Source organism: Ostreococcus lucimarinus, chromosome 9, assembly GCF_000092065.1.
Source record: "Ostreococcus lucimarinus CCE9901 chromosome 9, complete sequence".
Classification (NCBI taxonomy): domain Eukaryota; kingdom Viridiplantae; phylum Chlorophyta; class Mamiellophyceae; order Mamiellales; family Bathycoccaceae; genus Ostreococcus; species Ostreococcus sp. 'lucimarinus'.
Genome location: NC_009363.1, coordinates 419046 through 433238, shown reverse-complemented (window position 1 = coordinate 433238; position 14193 = coordinate 419046). Strand labels below are relative to the sequence as shown.

The 14193-nt window shown below is 61.0% G+C and overlaps 9 protein-coding genes across 9 annotated transcripts; 5 read left to right on the top strand and 4 right to left on the bottom strand.

The window, feature by feature from the left end:
• The first annotated feature begins 77 nt into the window (after positions 1-77).
• Positions 78-1871, top strand: OSTLU_46518 (predicted protein). Its single transcript, XM_001419769.1, has one exon. The coding sequence runs from the start codon at positions 126-128 to the stop codon at positions 1863-1865; it is 1740 nt and encodes a 579-aa protein (XP_001419806.1). The 5' UTR covers positions 78-125; the 3' UTR covers positions 1866-1871.
• A 47-nt stretch (positions 1872-1918) lies between these two features.
• On the bottom strand, positions 1919-3532 carry OSTLU_94731 (predicted protein; the record flags this gene model as incomplete). The annotated part of the gene is made up of 2 exons (XM_001419558.1): positions 1919-2972; positions 3000-3532. 2 exons carry the CDS (start codon positions 3530-3532, stop codon positions 1919-1921), a joined length of 1587 nt encoding a protein of 528 aa, XP_001419595.1.
• A 90-nt stretch (positions 3533-3622) lies between these two features.
• OSTLU_33567 (predicted protein) lies at positions 3623-4813 on the bottom strand (the record flags this gene model as incomplete). The annotated part of the gene is made up of 1 exon (XM_001419557.1): positions 3623-4813. One exon carries the CDS (start codon positions 4811-4813, stop codon positions 3623-3625), a length of 1191 nt encoding a protein of 396 aa, XP_001419594.1.
• Positions 4814-5691: 878 nt separating this feature from the next.
• On the top strand, positions 5692-6324 carry ClpR6 (chloroplast Clp protease, subunit of ClpP peptidase complex; the record flags this gene model as incomplete). Its single annotated transcript, XM_001419768.1, has 1 exon — positions 5692-6324. The coding sequence occupies one exon, from the start codon at positions 5692-5694 to the stop codon at positions 6322-6324; it is 633 nt and encodes a 210-aa protein (XP_001419805.1).
• A 484-nt stretch (positions 6325-6808) lies between these two features.
• Positions 6809-8236, top strand: OSTLU_16823 (predicted protein; the record flags this gene model as incomplete). The annotated part of the gene is made up of 1 exon (XM_001419767.1): positions 6809-8236. One exon carries the CDS (start codon positions 6809-6811, stop codon positions 8234-8236), a length of 1428 nt encoding a protein of 475 aa, XP_001419804.1.
• A 633-nt stretch (positions 8237-8869) lies between these two features.
• OSTLU_50379 (predicted protein) lies at positions 8870-11941 on the top strand (the record flags this gene model as incomplete). The annotated part of the gene is made up of 1 exon (XM_001419766.1): positions 8870-11941. The coding sequence occupies one exon, from the start codon at positions 8870-8872 to the stop codon at positions 11939-11941; it is 3072 nt and encodes a 1023-aa protein (XP_001419803.1).
• A 242-nt stretch (positions 11942-12183) lies between these two features.
• OSTLU_33563 (predicted protein) lies at positions 12184-13055 on the bottom strand (the record flags this gene model as incomplete). Its single annotated transcript, XM_001419556.1, has 2 exons — positions 12184-12879; positions 13053-13055. 2 exons carry the CDS (start codon positions 13053-13055, stop codon positions 12184-12186), a joined length of 699 nt encoding a protein of 232 aa, XP_001419593.1.
• A 246-nt stretch (positions 13056-13301) lies between these two features.
• On the top strand, positions 13302-13889 carry OSTLU_88260 (predicted protein; the record flags this gene model as incomplete). The annotated part of the gene is made up of 1 exon (XM_001419765.1): positions 13302-13889. The coding sequence occupies one exon, from the start codon at positions 13302-13304 to the stop codon at positions 13887-13889; it is 588 nt and encodes a 195-aa protein (XP_001419802.1).
• A 119-nt stretch (positions 13890-14008) lies between these two features.
• OSTLU_33561 (predicted protein) lies at positions 14009-14179 on the bottom strand (the record flags this gene model as incomplete). Its single annotated transcript, XM_001419555.1, has 1 exon — positions 14009-14179. The coding sequence occupies one exon, from the start codon at positions 14177-14179 to the stop codon at positions 14009-14011; it is 171 nt and encodes a 56-aa protein (XP_001419592.1).
• Between the last annotated feature and the right edge of the window lie 14 nt (positions 14180-14193).

The following is a 14193-nucleotide window of genomic DNA, read 5'->3' as shown; positions in this document are numbered from 1 at the left end:
CAACGACGCTGCGCGCGCTTGGACGCGCGAGCGAGGCGAGCGCCGCGGCGACGCTTCCGGCGATGACGCATCGCGAACGCGACGTGCGAGAGGCGAGCACGAAGGCGAAGGATAAGTTGAAAGCGATGTTTGACGGGACATTCGCGCGAAGGGAGGTGTACGAGGCGATGAAAGCGGTCGGCGCGGACGCGGCGCCGACGAGCGAGGCGAGACGCGCGAGCGAGTATTTGATGCGAGAGTTTGAGAGGAACGGTGCGGCGTTGAGCGCCGAGAAACAAGAGGTGCTCATGAGTAAGCTCGGAGAAATCGAGGCGCTATGCTCGAGCTTTTGCGCTGCGTTGAATGAGGACGCGACATGCGTAGATTTTGCCGAGGCCGAATTGGACGGTGTCGACGTAAGCGCCTACGCGCAGGGCGATATGGAGGGCACGCGTCGCGTTGGTCTCATCGCACCGGACATCATGCCCGTGCTGCAGTTTGCGAGGCGAGCTTCGACGCGTAAACGCATGGCGGAAGCCAAGGCAAAGCAGTGCCAAGACGTGAACACCGATCGATTCCTTCGCGTCATCGAGTTGCGAAACGAATGCGCGCAAATGCTCGGGTACGCGTCGCACGCCGAGTACATGTTGAAGCCAAAGATGGCGAGCACACCGGCGCGTGCGGAAGCTTTCTTGAGAGACTTGCTCGATAAAGCGCAAGGCAAGCTTCACGAAGATCTTACGGACTTACAAAAGCTGAAGGACGAGGAAGAAGGCCCGAACGCCGGCCCGCTGCAGAGCTGGGACGTGTCGTACTACTCGACCAAGTATAAGGCGACGCTCGGCGTCAACGAGGCGAAGATTCGCGAGTATTTTCCTCTCGAGCACGTGAAACACGAAATTTTGAGCACGTATCAAAACTTGCTCGGCCTAACGTTCGCGCGCGTCGACGCCGAGGTGTGGCACGAGGAGGTGGAGTGCTATTCGGTTCGCGAGGCGGGGGGTGAACAACAGGTGTTGGGATTCTTTTATCTCGATTTGTTCCCTCGGCCTGGGAAATACGCGCATCAGTGTGTGTATCCATTGCGCCCCGCTTTCGAAGACGGCGATGATGTTGTTACCGCCGCATGCGTGAACATAGGTAATCTGAGCAAGCCGGGGGCGGATGGCAAACCCGCGCTGTTGCGCTTTCGCGAAGTTGAGACGTTCTTTCACGAATTCGGTCACGTCATGCACTGCGTATTGAGCAAGAGCAAATACAGCGTGCACGCGTGGGCATGGAGCGCGGTGCCATGGCCGGGGGGCGTAGAGCAGGATTTCCTGGAAGTGCCGTCGATGATGCTCGAAAACTTTGTCTGGCAACCCGAGGTCCTTCGGCGTTTGTCGAAGCACTACGAAACGGGAGACAGTTTACCCGAAGATGACATCGACGCGTTGAGCGCGAGCCGCGGAGCGCTCGAAGGCTACGCTCGCTCGCGTTTTATCTCGATGGCGCTCTTTGACTTAGCGGTGCACGGTGGCCCGGGCCCGTACGAGTTCGAAGGTGAAAAACACGACACAATTGACTTCTACAACGTCATAACCGAGTCGTTGAGCAAAATTCCGAGCGTCGAGGGGGCGTTCCCTGCGGCGAGTTGGTATCACCCGATGATGGGATATGCCGCTGGTTACTACGGATACTTGTGGAGTGAAGCGTTCGCTGCGGATTTATTCAGTGAATTCGAGGCGAAGAAACCGAACGTGTGTGATCCGGCGCTCGGCCGCAAATACAGAGAGACGATTTTGTCCCCGTGCGCTACGGTGGACGGCGACAGCATGTTGCAAAATTTCCTCGGAAGAGGCGCGTCACTGGACCCATTCTTGAAGAGAATGGGCGTTTTAACCTAGACCATTTGTTTCCTATTCAAAGAATCTCTATTGTTCTAAACGGTGTCTAATATCTAAACTTTGCTCACAAAACGAATAATGCGAGGAACTACGTCGTGGGGGTCAGGCTCTAGTAAAAACCCGCCGTGCTGCCACTGTTTCTCGTAAATCATACGCACGCTAGGCCAAGCGATACGTAAACGCGTGGACACTTCTTTCGACGCGACTATTTCATCCAAACCCGAGAGCACGATCATATCTTCGCTCGTCATCGGTCCGCGTTCCCAAGCCTCGTGCGGGAACAACAAGCGCTTCATCAACTGCTGCGTGCCAACATCGCCCTTGACAAACCACGAACTCAAAAGGATGTTAAAAAGATCCATAGGCTCGTCTGGATTGGCGAGTTTATTGGACACGTAATGCATGAGGTTTTGCCACTCAAGCAAATGGTCGTCGTACGCGTACTTGAGATAGCTCCCAAATGCCGGCAGAAAGCACACCGGATCGATGTACACACAACGTCGCAACATTTCGGGGAAGTGCCGCTTGAAACCAGTGAGCACTACTGTGCCGTATGAGTGTGCGATGACGTCGCACTTCGTGATCTCGCGCTTTGATGGCTTCTTACGAAACCAACCGCCAAAGCGTTCGCGATACCAACGCGCGTCGTCGACTTCTTCGATTTGCGGATACAGCAGCAACTTCTCGTCTTGCACGCGCTCAACGGTGCGCGCGAGCACATTCGATAGTTCTCGCGGCGTTGGGTACTCGTGCGACCGATCCAGTCCGTACGAAATGTTCGGCCACTCGGGACAAACCACTATTCTGTCCTTTGGTAACTTTTCTATGAACGACGTGTAAGGCGGCACGCCCATGCCAAAGCCGTGTAGAAAGTAAAGCACCGTATCCGTCGAGCACTCCTCAGGAATGCGCACCCACAGTTTCACGTCGGTGTCTACGTCCCTGTACATCTTAAACCCATTCGCCCTGAGCGTCCTCTCGCTTCGCTCTCTGTACCGCCAAATCATAAACCGCAACGCCAAAGGCTTGTACCACGCCGTAATGTTATGCGTATTTGTCCGTATGAAATCCGGCGTGCCCTCAACCGGACTCGATATTCTCGATTCTCTGTACCCGAAAGATCGCATCACCCACCGCCACACGCCGTGATTCCAATCCCCCACCGCCTTGGCGCCCGCCGCCACCGTGCTCTCCGCCGCCTTCCGCTCGTCCTCCACCACATCCGCCAATCGCTCATCCCCGAGTTTCGCCGGCCACACCGGGCAATCGCGCGCAAATTTCAATCCATGCGCGCGTTCGAGCTCTCGCAGCAACGAATCCGCGCGTCGCGTGATGACGCTCGGGTACGTCCCGCTCGCGAACTCGTTCGCCTCCTTCGCGCTCAGGTAAAAGCACAGCATCGCGTGCGCGCGGTTCCGCGGTATCGTCTCGATCGCGCGATCGTTGAAGACTTCTTCGAACAATCGCCGCGGGTTCGGCTCCCGTCGCAGCTCGCGGGCGAACCACGCGGCGTGCGCCTTGACGTCAAAGTTTGGGTCGAGCTTGCGCGTGGGGGCGTTTTCGACGCTCGCGATGCGTCGCTGGTGCCCGACGAAGGCGGTGAGCTCGGCGGCGGTGTACGCCGCGAGCGTGGCCTTCAGGGCGGTGCCCGCGCGCCGGCGCCACATGCCGGGACGCGCGACGGGAAGTGCGGCGGGGAGAGAGGCGTGGAACTGATTCCACACTGTTACTGAGTTGTTTTACACGCGGCGGGCGCTCTACATGGACGCGTACTTGGGCTTGCCCGAGATCAATGGCTCTTCCATACCCTCCGCATCGGACTCTTCGATCGCGCGCTGCTTGCGCGTGACCTCGTCGAAGACTTTGTGCAAGTCTGGATGGTGCACCGCGGCGCGATCCTTGTCCAAGGCGTAACAGACGAAGACGGCGTCGACGCAGTTGAGCAAAATCATGACGAAGAAGCTGAGGACGATGTAAGCGATGAAGAAGGAGCCGATTCCGTTGACGATCGCGCCGAGGGAGTTCGCGGCGAAGACGTGCTTGCTCAAAATGTTGACGCAGTAGCCGAGAAGGGCGGCCAAGACGAAGACGAGGAAGCCCAAAATATGTTTCGGAAAGGCGTACGCGCCGTACGCCAAGAGAAAGTTTCTTTTGAGGAGATCGTTGATGCTCCTCGCGGCATCGCAAAACGCTTCGCCGGTGATCGAAGCCTGAATCATGGCAAATCGACTGAGGTACTCGATAACGGCAAAGATGCAGTCCAGCATCGCGTAAAAGAGGCAACAAAGCGGGTTGCCGTAATTGTTGCGTTCCCGGCGAGACTTGTTCGCCATGCTTCGAATTATTTCGACGACGGTGATCACGAAGCCGCCGTACGCAATCGTCCCAAACGACGGTCCGTACGCGTTACTCACGGACGTTCTCGTCGTGCCCTTGAAACTCTTTGTCCCGGCCGGGGCAAAGTACCACTGCGAGACGACGCCTCCGATGACGTACATGCGCGCTTCGAGCGCGCACGACGTGAACCACACGCACGCTATGACGACGAGCGCGTAATAAGGCCCCACCCAACTGTCGATGTTCCACTTGCAACAATCGACGGATTGACCGTAATACCCAGTGCACGCGTCGTTACTGAATTCGGTGGCGTATTGGTTGATAATCGCCGAGCCGTGCTGCGACGCCTGGACGGCGAACCACGCCATCGGCGCCACGAACGCCATCACGAGACACTGCAAACCGATCGTCACCGTCACCAGGTGCGGGTTATCCGACAAGCTAATCGTCGACACAGAAATCATCGACGCCACCAAGTTCAACTCGTCCCTCCACGTGTACGCCACGAGCGCCGAGAGCAGCGTGAAAACCAACAACAGCACCCAATTCCCATCGAGCGTCATCATCGCGTACAGCGTGTACGCCGCCATCAACCCCACCTCGGCGATCATCACCCCCCAAACCACCCTGCGCGCGTGATTCTTCAGCGCGTACATCAGCCCCGCGCCGAGCGCGAACGACGCCGCGAACGCGCTCGCCGCCCACGGCGCGAACCTTCGCATCACCGCCGCGCCGTCCGCGAGCGTCTCGCCGTCGTCATCTCCCTCCACCGCGCTCTCGTTCGCGCCCAGCCGTCCCAAGAACACCGACGACCGTCGTCCCAGCCCTTTCGCCGCGCCCAGGCCCAGCGCGCTCGCCGCGCGTCCCGTCGTCGTCTCGATCCTCGCCGCGTTCGTCGCCAGCGTCTCGCGCCACGCGCTTTCGTCCCCGACCAAGCACGCGCCTCCGTCGCGCACGTCCGTCCACCGCGCGCGCGCGTCCCTCGCGTCGCGCGTCGTCGTCGTCGTCGCCGTCGCCGCGATGCCGAGCGCGAGCGCGAGTCCGATCGTCGTCAGGAACGCCGCCGACCACGCGAGGTCGCGTCGCGGTCGCCGTTCGCGCGGCGCGTGCGGCGCGTCCATGCCGCGGTCGCGTCGCCGTCGCGCGCGCGCGTCCGGCGCGCCGTCGCGGTCGCGCGCGCGCCAACACCATCGGGCGCTCGGATGGTCCGTGTTGTCGCTTCGTGTCGTCGGTCTCGCCGCGACCCCCGCGCGCGCGCGTCCGGCGCGCACACCGCGACGCGCGCGCGCGACGGTCGAGCGCGCGCGAGACGAGGACGCGCGACGCGAACGCGCGACCGCGGTGACGAAGACGCGCGAACGCGGTGACGAAGACGCGCGAAGACGCGCGAAGACGCGGCGAACGGGCGTAGGGTTTCGCATCCATCATGCGCGCGACGACGACGACGACGACGACGACGACGACGACGACGACGCGAGGGACGCGAGGGATGCGAACGACGCGAACGACGCGCGCGCGTCGACCGCACGCGCCACCGGGCGCGATCACGAGCGGGCCGGAGACGGTGCCGGTGATGGTGCCGGACGGGCGCGGCGGCGGCGAGGACGTCTTCGGCGCGCTCGCGCGAGACCGCATCGTGTTCCTGGGGACGCGGATCGACGAGCAAGTCGCCGCGGAGACGTGCGCGCGATTGTTGCAGCTCGAATCGGAGGATCCCGAGGGGGAGATTCGCGTGTGGGTGAACTGCGTGGCGGGGACGCAGTATTGCGTGACGGCCATCTTGGACACGATGGAGTACGTGTCGTGCCCGGTGAGCACCGTCGCGCTCGGGTGCGTGGCGGGACCGCCGGTGATGCTCGTCGCGGCGGGGGATAAGGGGAAGAGATATGGGATGTCGAGCGCGAGAATCGTGCTCAGTCAACCGCTCGGGGGGTTGGCGGGGACGTCCATCGAGGTGAAGATTCAAGCCACGGAGTTGAACAGAAACGCGAAGGCGCAAGTCGGTTTCATCGCCAAGTACACCGGGCGCGACGCGGACGAGTTGGAGGCGATGATGGCGCGCGACACGTATATGGGCGTGGACGAAGCGATAGATTTCGGATTGATCGACCACGCTTTGTAAGGGATAGAAGTGATTACGTTTTCGCTCGCGAAGCCGCGTTCGTCGCCTCGCCGCCGCACACCTCGTCATGTTCGCTCGAATCGCCCGTCGCGCCGCCGCCTCGCGCGGCGTCGCGGCGTCGCCGCGCGTCGGCGTCGCGCGCGCGTCCGTCGGTTCGAGCGCGGACGTCGCGCGCGCGTCGCTCGGTCGTGAAGACGGCGACGAAAAGTCGTTAAACTTGGACGAACTCCTCGCGCGAAAGCGCGAACGCCGACGACGCGCGCGCGCGATCGATCGCGACGGAGGCCTCGAGGCGTTCGCGACCGCGCGCACGGTGGACGCGCTGCACCGCGCGGCGTTGGAGACGAGCGCGGTGAGCGCGGCGGCGGCGCTCGCGGCGCTGCGAAGCGTCGACGCGGCGGACGCTCGCGACGCGTTCGAAGGCGAAGGAGGGAAGGCGCTGGCGGCGAAGCTGCGCGACGCGTTCGAAAGCGCGTCTGGGACGATGAGTTTGAGGGCGTTGGCGCGGGCGTTTCACGATTCCGCTCGCGCGCGATTCGACGCGCCGGCGACTACGTTGCTGCGCGCGGCGGCGGCGCGGATCGAACGCGAGCGGGAAGCTTCGACGGCGGCGAGGGACGTGACGAGCGCGATTTGGGGCGTGGAGAACTATTGGCGGCGGCGGGACGTGCGCGAGGACTCGGAGGATATGCGGGCGCTTCGAGAGTTTGCGCGCGTCGCGAGCGCCGCGGCGGCGAGCGTCTTCGTCGAGTGGGATTCGGCCAAGGACAAGCGAGGGGCGGCGACGCTGTGTCGGGCGCTGAAGCACGTGATCGCGATTCATAAAATCACGGGCGAGCCCGTGCCGATGGATTTCATCGCCTCGCTCGTGAACGTGGCGTCGCATAACGCGGTGGCATTTTCGCCGATGCAAGTGTCGTTCATCTTGCACGACGTTGTCTCGGCGAAGGCGACGGATATTTTAACGGAGCGAGTCATCGCATCATTCTCACACATCATGCAAGTCGACGAATCGACGCCCTTTGCGGCTGTTTCAGCGCTGTTGTGGAGCTACGCGAAGATGGACGCGTTGAAGAGCGGTTTGGTGTCGACGAAGCACACGGATGAGTTGCACTTTGTCACTCGCGCAAAACTCGATCGTGGCGAAAAAGTGGCTTCGCGCGATATCGCGATGAATATGTACGCCGTCGCCAGGCTCGGTGCCGAACACGTCGGTTTTGCCGATGGCGATTACCACGACGTGGCGTGCAAGACGCTGGCGAAAGAAATCGACACCCTCAACCAACGCGCTCTTCTAATGATTGCGTGGTCGTTGAACACCATGCGACCGAGCGAGGATAACGTATACATTCATTCAACGTTTCTTGACGCGCTGGGCGGTGCGGTTCAGCGGTCTGTGCACGCGTTCGCGCCTTTCGAGTTGGCGCCGACGATGCACGCGCTCACGTCGCTTCGCGTGACGAATCCAAAGCTCTTGGAACTCGCGCGAGACAGGTTTCGCGCCGACGTTTCGGGTTACGCGGAGAAGCCTCAAAACCTCACGTTAATGCTTTGGTCGTTCGCGGCGGCGGAGTACGATATCGGTGAAGACACCTCGCGCATGGCCGCGTACGCGTACCTCGACGTCGCGCCGATCGCTTCCGCGCTCGAGACGAAAACCATCCTTCAATCTCTGGCGCGTCTGCACTTCGTCTTCGACGAAGACGACGCGCGCGTGAAGAACATATTAGATGACGTCATCGAACGATATTTGGACGAGTACTCCGAGGCAGACTGCGAGGTGCTCGCGTGGAGTCTACTCGCCCTTCGCGTTCCGGCGAGCGAGCGGTTGCTCGAGCGCGTCGGAGTCGAGTCCGTCGCCAACGACGCCGGTGACGTCGAGTACGTCGTGCACAAACCAATCGACGTGTGAAGTAGGACCATTCAAATCACATTACACAACAGTAGCATTACACGGCGTTCTTCGTTCTCGCCGTCACTTCGCGCGTTTCCCTCCGCCGTACACGCCAATCTTACCCTTCCGTTTCTTCTCCCGCGCCACCGCCCTCGACCGATCGTCCTCACTCTCGCTTTCGCTCTCTTCGCGCGCGGCCCGATCCCTTTCGCGCTTCCCATCGCCGTCGCCCTCTCGCCGTCCTCGCGCCAACGCCTTGCGCAGCGCCGTCGCCGTCGCCCCCTGATTCGCCGTCTCCTCCCACGTCGCCTTCGCCCTCGACCGCGTCGCCCCCAGCCCTAACCGCGGCGCGCGCGCCGCGGCCTCGCGCGCGCTCTCGCGCGTCTCCACCGCCGCGAACGCGTCGTGCGTGAGCGTCGACGCCGCGCCGAGCCAGGACGCCGCGCGCGCGAACGCGACGCCGTTCGCGTACACCTCGCCGTCCGACGACGCGTCGTCGTCCGACATCGCGCGCGACGGTCGCGCGTCGCCGCGAGCGCGTCGGCGTCGCCGCGGCGCGCGCGCGCGCGCGCGACGCCGAACGTCGCGTCGGCGAGTGTCGGCGACATTCGTCGACGCGCGCGCGCGGCACGCGCGCGCGCGACGCGCGCGATGTCCGCGACGGCCGAGCTCGAGTGCGCGAACGCGCGCGCGTCCGAACACTCGGCGCGCGCGCGCGACGCGGCGAAGCGACGCAAGGCGACGGAGGCGGCGGCGGATGGAATCGCGGACGGCGGCGGCGACGACGACGGCGACGCGCGCGCGCGCGCGAGGACGAGCTGCGTGCACGAAGTCGCGGTGCCGCGAGACTGGGTCGGCGACGTGAAAGCGCTGCGGGACCCGCGGTACGACGGCGCGAGGGCGAAGGAGTACCCGTTCGAGCTGGACGCGTTTCAGCGCGCGGCGACGGCGGTGCTGGAACGAAACGAAAGCGTGCTCGTCGCCGCGCACACGTCGGCGGGGAAGACGGTGGTGGCGGAATACGCGATCGCGATGGCGTTTCGGGATAAACAGCGGGTGATATATACGTCGCCGTTGAAGGCGCTGAGTAATCAAAAGTATCGGGAGTTGAGCGAGGAATTCGGCGACGTCGGGTTGATGACGGGGGACGCGTCGATTAATCCGAATAGTACGTGCATCGTGATGACGACGGAGGTGCTGCGGTCGATGTTATATCGAGGCGGGGACGTAATTCGCGAGGTGAAGTGGATCGTGTTCGACGAGGTGCATTACATGCGGGACAGAGAACGCGGGGTGGTGTGGGAAGAGTCGATCATCTTTGCGCCGAAGGACGCGCGGTTGGTGTTTTTGAGCGCCACGCTGCCGAATGCGCTCGAGTTCGCGCAGTGGGTGACGAGCTTACATAATCATCCGTGTCACGTGGTGTACACGGATCATCGACCGACGCCGCTGCAGCATTACGCGTTTCCCAAGGGCGGGAGCGGTTTACATTTAGTCGTCAACGAGCAGAGTCAGTTTCGTTCGGACAATTTTGCGAGGTTGCAGCAGGCGATCGCGGATGGGGCTGAGAAGAGCGGTGGTTCAGGAGGCGGCGGTCGCGGTCGCGGTCGTGGCGGTGGACGCGCACGCGGCGGCGGCGGCGGTCGTGGCGGTGGCGGTGGCGGTCGCGGCGGCGGGTCGATGGCGGACGCCGATATTTTGCGCATCGTGCGTATGGTGAAGGAGAAAACCTTCTTCCCCGTCATCGTGTTTAGTTTTAGCCGACGCGAGTGCGAAGAGTACGCCAAATTCGTGTCAAAATTGAATTTCAACACTCCCGAGGAGGCTGAGCAGGTTCGTGAGGTGTACAACGCCGCACTGCTGAATTTGTCCGAAGAAGACCGTCAGTTGACGGCGGTGCAAGCGATTTTGCCATTGCTCGAGGCGGGCATCGGCATTCATCACAGTGGTTTACTTCCGGTTTTGAAGGAGCTCATAGAAATTCTGTTCGGCGAGTCGCTGATTAAGTGCTTATTTGCAACTGAGACGTTCGCCATGGGACTGAATATGCCGGCGAGAACCGTCATTTTCACCGCTGTTAAAAAGTTTGATGGCACCGATATGCGCGTTCTCGCGCCCGGAGAGTATACGCAAATGTCCGGCCGAGCTGGTCGACGTGGTAAAGACGACCGTGGTATCTGCATCGTCATGTGCGATGAGCGCATGGAAGAACACGCGATGAAGGAGATGATTCTTGGGAAGCCGCAGCCGTTGAACTCAGAGTTTAAGCTGAGTTATTACAGTATTTTGAACCTCTTAAAACGCGCGACGGGGACGATTGACGCAGAGTACGTCATCGCTCGCTCGTTTCATCAGTTTCAGCACGCCAAACAGTTACCAGAATTAAAGGCTCGGCTCACTGAAGTACAACAGGAGGCGGCGAAGATAAAGTCGGTGGGTAGCGAAGAGATTCAAGAGTATATCAAACTCAGACGCGATTATCGCGAAGCCGAGAAAGTGGTCTTGCGCACGATGCTCCAACCGGCAAACTGCTTGCGATTCTTCACTTCGGGTAGACTAGTTCGCATAAGAGATGGCGACACGAATTGGGGGTGGGGTGTTGTCATCCAAGTTTCCACAGTTAAAGATGCGAAGGGTGGCGACGTACACGTGCTCGACTGTTTGCTTCGTTGCGGTCCAGGCGCGGCAGAGGGTAGACTTGCGCCTGCGGACGCAAAGAATCTGAAGATGAACACAACGGAAATCGTACCTGTGGGCACACATCTCGTTGATGCTATTAGCGCGATGCGCTTCACGCTTCCAGGTGATTTGCGCACGAAAGAAGCGCGCGAAAGCGTTTGGATTGCCGTCGAAACTGTTACGAAGAAACTCACCGAAAAAGGCCAGGTGATTCCGCAAATACATCCTGTCGATGATATGGGGATTAATGACGTCGCATTTGTGCGCACATACCGTTCACTTGGCGCGTTACGCGACAAGTTCCACTCGCACGCGTTGTACAGCGAAGCGGATGCGCTCGAGCGCAGCGAAATGACGGCAAAAATCGACGTCATCGAGCAGAAATCAGAGCTCCTCGCTGAAGCGTCGAGACTGGAGACACAGATTCAATCGAGCGAGTTGACAAAGTTCCGCGACGATTTGAGCGCGCGAAGTCGAGTTTTGAAGAAACTCGGGCACATCGACAATGATGGCGTCGTTTTGACGAAAGGTCGCGCCGCGTGCGAAATCGACACCGCTGACGAACTCCTAGTCACCGAGCTCATGTTCAATGGCGTATTCGCCGGTCTAAGCCCTCACGAGCTCGTTGCCTTGGCGTCGTGCTTCATGCCCGTAGAGAAAAGCAACACATCGAACATGGATAAATCCGCAAAGGCGCTCGCGAAGCCGCTCAAAGCCCTTCAGGACGCCGCTCGAGAAATTGGCAACGTACAAAAAGAGTGTAAAATCGACATCGAAGTCGACGACTTCGTCGAATCATTCAAGCCAACCATGGTCGAAATCGTGTACTGCTGGGCCAAAGGCGAACCGTTTTCCGAAATCGTCAAAAAGACAGATCTATTCGAGGGCACCATCATTCGCGCCATGCGTCGCCTGGACGAACTCATGATGGAATTACATCGCTCGTGCGTCGCCGTCGGCGACGACGGCTTGGCGAAAAAGTTCGAGCAAGGCGCGGAGAGTCTGCGCCACGGCATCGTCTTCGCCGATTCACTGTACACCTAGCCTCTTGTCGTTTTACATTAGTTTCCCTTCGCCGCGTCCCGCCGCGAACAGACATTTCGCGAACAGACATTTTCACATCGGTGCCGTTCAAACGGGTGCCGTTCGCGTACCGCTTGCCCATACACACTCTTACCTTCTTTTTCCCGCGCCCGTCGTGGCGGCACTCGTGCGCCCGCACAAAAAACGACCGAGCGATGGCGACGCACACGAACGGATCGTTTAGCTTGAGAATACATACACGATTACACTTGATCGCGAAGAGATTGTTGTTTCGGTAGGCTTGAGCTGTCGCTGTCGTCGAACATATCGGGAGTCGTCTTCATTTTCATCGACCCGAAGGTTTCCTTCGAGTTGCCGAAAAACTCATCATCGGATGGAGGCCTCGCCGCGCTCTCCTTTTCCTTCTTCTCTTTCTTCTCTTTCTTCTCCTTCTTCTCCTTCTTCTCTTTCTTCTCCTTCTTCTCCTTTTTGTCGTTCTCCTTTTCGGCGGGCGCGGGTGCGTCGGCCCCCGTGGGCATCTCCTCCCCACCGTACACTCCCACGACGTGCTTGCGCCCTCCGTCGCGAAGCTCCTGCACCGTGCGCTCCAAATTGCTCACCTTTTGCCGCATCACTTCCATCTTCGCGATCAACGAATCCCGCTCTTGTTCCGCTCTCAGCAACTCTGAGCGATACGTCTCCGCCGTCTCCTCCGCGCGTCGTATATGCTCCCTCTGATCGCGTTCAAAGTAATCCAGCAACCACTGTAACGGATCCTTCGGTTTCTCATTCATCCTATACATCTTCGCGAACGCCCCCACGAGCTCCTTCTCCGCGAGCGTCGCGCGCAGGTGCTCCCGAAACGCGTCCCGGCGGTTGGCCCGCGTCTTCGCCTCCTCCGCCGTCAGCTCCACGTCCACGAGCGTCGGGTCGTACGACCCCGCTTTCACGAACGAACTCTGCGCGCGTTCGCGCGTTCGCGCCGTCGTCAGTCCCTCATCGCGTCGTCGTCAGCGCGTCGAACGCGTCGTCGCGCATTCGTTCGTTCGACGCAATCATCTCCCGCCGCGCGCGCGCGCGCGTCGCGAGCGCGCATCGCGCGCGCCGTTCGACGCGCATCGTTCGCGCGCACCATCCTCGCCGTTGGCGCGCGCGCTCGGCGTCGCCGCGCGCGCGTGTGCCGCGCGTCGTCGCGACGTCGAGAGATTTGACACTCGCGCGCGGCGCCAATGTTATCCACCGACGCGATCGACGCGCGCCGCGCCGCACACGACGCCGCGCGAACGGCGCGCGAACGTCGCGCGCGATGATGACGATCGGTGCGCGCCTCGGCGTCGCGCGCGGTGCGCCCGCGAGCGCGCGCGCGCGAAACAGACGCGCGATGACGACGACGACGACGACGCACCTCGCGCGCGTCGAACGCGCGACGACGACGACGACGCGCGCGACGACGGACACGGACGACGATAAAACGAAGAGCATCACCGACGCCGAACTCGAGCGCAATCTGAGCAAGTTCGTCAAGAAGACGGCGACGACGTTCGCGCCGAGCTCGTCGGGGGAGGCGAAGAAGAAGAAGAACCCGGCGTACAAGGGAAGCGTTTTGTACACGGTGTTCGAGGTACAGGCGTATCTGGCCGTCATCGTCGGTGGATTGTTGGCGTTTAATGTGATATATCCGTCGGATGAACCGTCGATCGCGCGGTTGATGGGGATGTGGAGCTTGTGGATGTTTACGGTGCCGAGCCTGCGGGCGCGGGACTGCGACGCCAAGGAAAAGGACGCGTTGAATTTGTTGTTTGTGGCGATGCCGTTGGTGAACGTGTTGATTCCGTTCGTGTGGAAATCGTTTGCGGGGGTGTTTTCGGCGGATGTGCTGCTCATGGCGGTGGTGTACGCGCAGAAGGGGGTGTTCGCGGGTGAGGCGGACGTCGTCGGCGACGAGTCGTCGGCGGTTGAGGAAAAGTAGATTTGTTCACGCGCCGCTGTCTAATTTTAATTCACTTCACTACACTACGTCTACGACTACGCGCGCGTTCGCGCGCGCGACGGCGCGAACGCGCGCGTCGCGAAACGGCCGTCGTCGCGTCACTCCGTCCCGAACGTCTGATACCCGCGCAACCGCCTCAACTCCTCCCTCGCGCACGACCGAAACGCCCGTCCACGCTCCGTGTCCACCTCTCCCTCCTCCAGCGCATCGCGTCCGTACACTTCGTCGTAACAACTCGCGCTCGCGCACCTCAACACGCAATTCTCCATCACCGACGCGTCGT

Excerpts from the sequence above, each read along its gene's own strand:
- OSTLU_46518 (XM_001419769.1), top strand. The coding sequence starts at position 126 with ATGTTTGACGGGACATTCGCGCGAAGGGAGGTGTACGAGGCGATGAAA.